Genomic DNA, 2500 nt, shown 5'->3' with positions numbered 1-2500 from the left:
GTCTCCTTTTTTTGTCTCCTTTTTTGTCTCCTTTTGCTGTCTCCTTTTTTTGTCTCCTTTTTTTGTCTCCTTTTGCTGTCTCCTCCTTTTATGCGTCTTTTTTGTCTCCTTTTATGTGTCTCCTTGTGTCTCTATTTGTTTGCTGCTGTCTGCTTGTTGCTGTTTCCTTGCTGCAGCAGGAACGACGAGAGCTGATGGATTCCCTTGACCCAGCAGCAGCAGCAGCAGCAGCAGCAGCAGCAGCAGATTTAAATAGTCCGTATGGTGACTGGCATTATAATCCCCTATTGGGGAAGGACATGCGGCGGCGGCAGCAGCAGCAGCAACAGCAGCAGCAGCAGCAGCAGCAGAAGGTAAAAGGGAGACACCCTTATGCTGCTCGTCTTAGACAAGGGACAAGATTGTCGCGGTGTAAGGACGCGGAGAGTCTGAGCAGCAGCAGCAGCAGCAGCAGTAGCAGCAGCAGCAGCAGCAGTATGACCAAGCGTCACACTCCAGCAGCAGCAACAGCAGCACCACCAACAGCAGCAGCAGCAGCAGCAGCAGCAGCACGAGGGGATCGTAAGAAAAGAGGAGACAATCGTCCCTATAGAGGATCTGTCTCCTCTATATCCTCAGGTGTCTCCTCTGTCTCCTCTGTCTCTTCTGTCTCTTCTGTCTCCTCTGTTGCTGCCTTCGAGGCAGCAAGAAGACGTTGGCAGCAAAGGAGACAGCAGCAGCAGCATGACGAGCAGCATGACCCCCAGCAACAGCAGCAGCAGCAGCAGCAGCAGCAGCAGCAGCAGCAGCAGCAGCAAGGGAGACACCGCGAGGTAACTCTTGTTAATCCTTCTGCTGCTCTTAAGGAACATGTACAAAGAATGAAGCTTCGTGCAGAGCGTGCTGCTGCTGCTGCAGCTGCTGCAGCAGCAGCAAAAGGCAGCAGCAGCACAGCAGCAGCAGCAGCAGATGGCCCCCCAGCAGAATTCGAGCTCCTATTTAACCATTGGTCTCTTTCTGCTGCTGCAGCAAAAGAAGAAGAAGTAAATAATCTTGTTAAGGAATTAGCTGACTTGCTGCCTCTTCGTAGGCGCAGCAGCAGCAGCAGCAGCAGCAGAGCAGCAGGACGAGCAGCAGCAGGTAGAGGAACTAGATGGAGGAGACCTGCTGCTGCTGCTGCTGGTTATAACACAACAGATGAGGAGCAGCAAGGAGACACAGAGACAGCAGCAACAACAAGCAGGAGCCGCAAGGAGACAGATACAGACAGCAGCTTACTTAGCAGCATGAGGCGCAGCAAGACCAGCAGCAGCAGCAGCAGCAGCAGCAGCAGCAGCAGCAAAAAGGTCTCCTTTCCTTCGGAGTTATATGATGATGGAGACGATGATGTTGCAGCAAGATACTTTGACCGTACAGCAGAAGCAGCAGCAGAAGCTGCTGCTGCTGCTGCTGCTGCAGAAAGAGCAGCATTTGCTGCAGAAGCAAGAGCAGCAGCAGCAGCAGCAAGAGCACAAGGGATACAACTGTCTCCTCTGCAGCAAGGGGCTGTCCCTCATGGTATCTTATTACCTACAGATAAACGTATTATTAATGAGGAAGGTATACCTAAGGGTATTAATACAGCAGCAGCAGCAGCAGCAGCAGCTGCTGCTGCTGCTGCTGCTGCTGCAGGAGCAGCAGAAGCAGGAGGTGGGGATCAGTTAGGTGGTGTTATAAGCGGTGATGGGTCGCCAGCAGCAGCAAATGCAGCAAATGCAGCAGCACCAGCAGCAGCAGCAGCAGCAGCAGCAGCAGCAGACTCGGTATCTAGCCGACTACGTCAGTTAAGAAATTGTGGGGATGTAGCAGCAACTAACAAAAGCAGCAGCAGCAGCAGCAGCAGCAGCAGCAGCAACATAAAGAAGACACAGGTGTCTCCTTTTGTGTCTCCTCATGGTGTTCGTTCTTCATGGCACAGCAGCACATATTTGTCTCCTCCTGTTGCTGCAGCAAAGCGTATGAGCAGCAGCAGCATGAAGAGCAGCAGCAGCAGCATCCCCACCCCAACCAGCATCAGCATCAGCAGCAGCAGCAGCAGCAGCAGCAGCAGCAAGAGGGACCCAACTCCTGTGTCTCTAGAGGAAGCAGAAGCAGAGATGGAGACACCTGACTATGAATTAGATAGGTATGGATCTAAGGTATATATAAGAACAGAAGATGATCTTTCTGCTGCTCCTCCTCCTTCTTGCTGCAGCAGCAGCAGCAGCAGCAGCAGCAGCAGCAGCAGCAGCAGGTGCAGCAGCAGGTGCTTTGGCAGAAGAAGAGGCAGAAGCAGCACAAGGAGATTTAGAATGTGCAGCAGCAAGAACTGCAGCATGAGCAGCAGCCGCTATATTAGATACAGCAGCTGCAGCAGCAGCAGCAGCAGCAGCAGCAGCAGCTTATATGGGGATGGATCTGTGGGGCAGCAGCAGAGTCCTGATAGGGAGGAGAGCAGCAGCAGATATTTCTTATTTGCTGCAGCAGCAAGACATGCAGCATC

General features: G+C 52.7%; 1 protein-coding gene across 1 annotated transcript in view; it reads left to right on the top strand.

Moving 5' to 3' along the window:
* Positions 1–194: 194 nt before the first annotated feature.
* Positions 195–2500, top strand: part of EMWEY_00019190 (hypothetical protein, conserved) — a gene marked incomplete at both ends in the record, with an annotated part of 9806 nt that continues 7500 nt past the window's right edge. The window contains one exon of the mRNA XM_013477711.1: positions 195–2500. This exon is cut by the window's right edge and continues 2485 nt beyond it. Coding sequence (XP_013333165.1) covers positions 195–2500 — 2306 coding nt within the window.

This window comes from Eimeria maxima, genomic scaffold, assembly GCF_000499605.1.
Source record: "Eimeria maxima Weybridge genomic scaffold, Emw_scaff168, whole genome shotgun sequence".
Taxonomy (NCBI): Eukaryota; Apicomplexa; class Conoidasida; order Eucoccidiorida; family Eimeriidae; genus Eimeria; species Eimeria maxima.
Note: the sequence above shows the minus strand (reverse complement) of the source record. Positions and strands in the feature narration are given on the sequence as shown.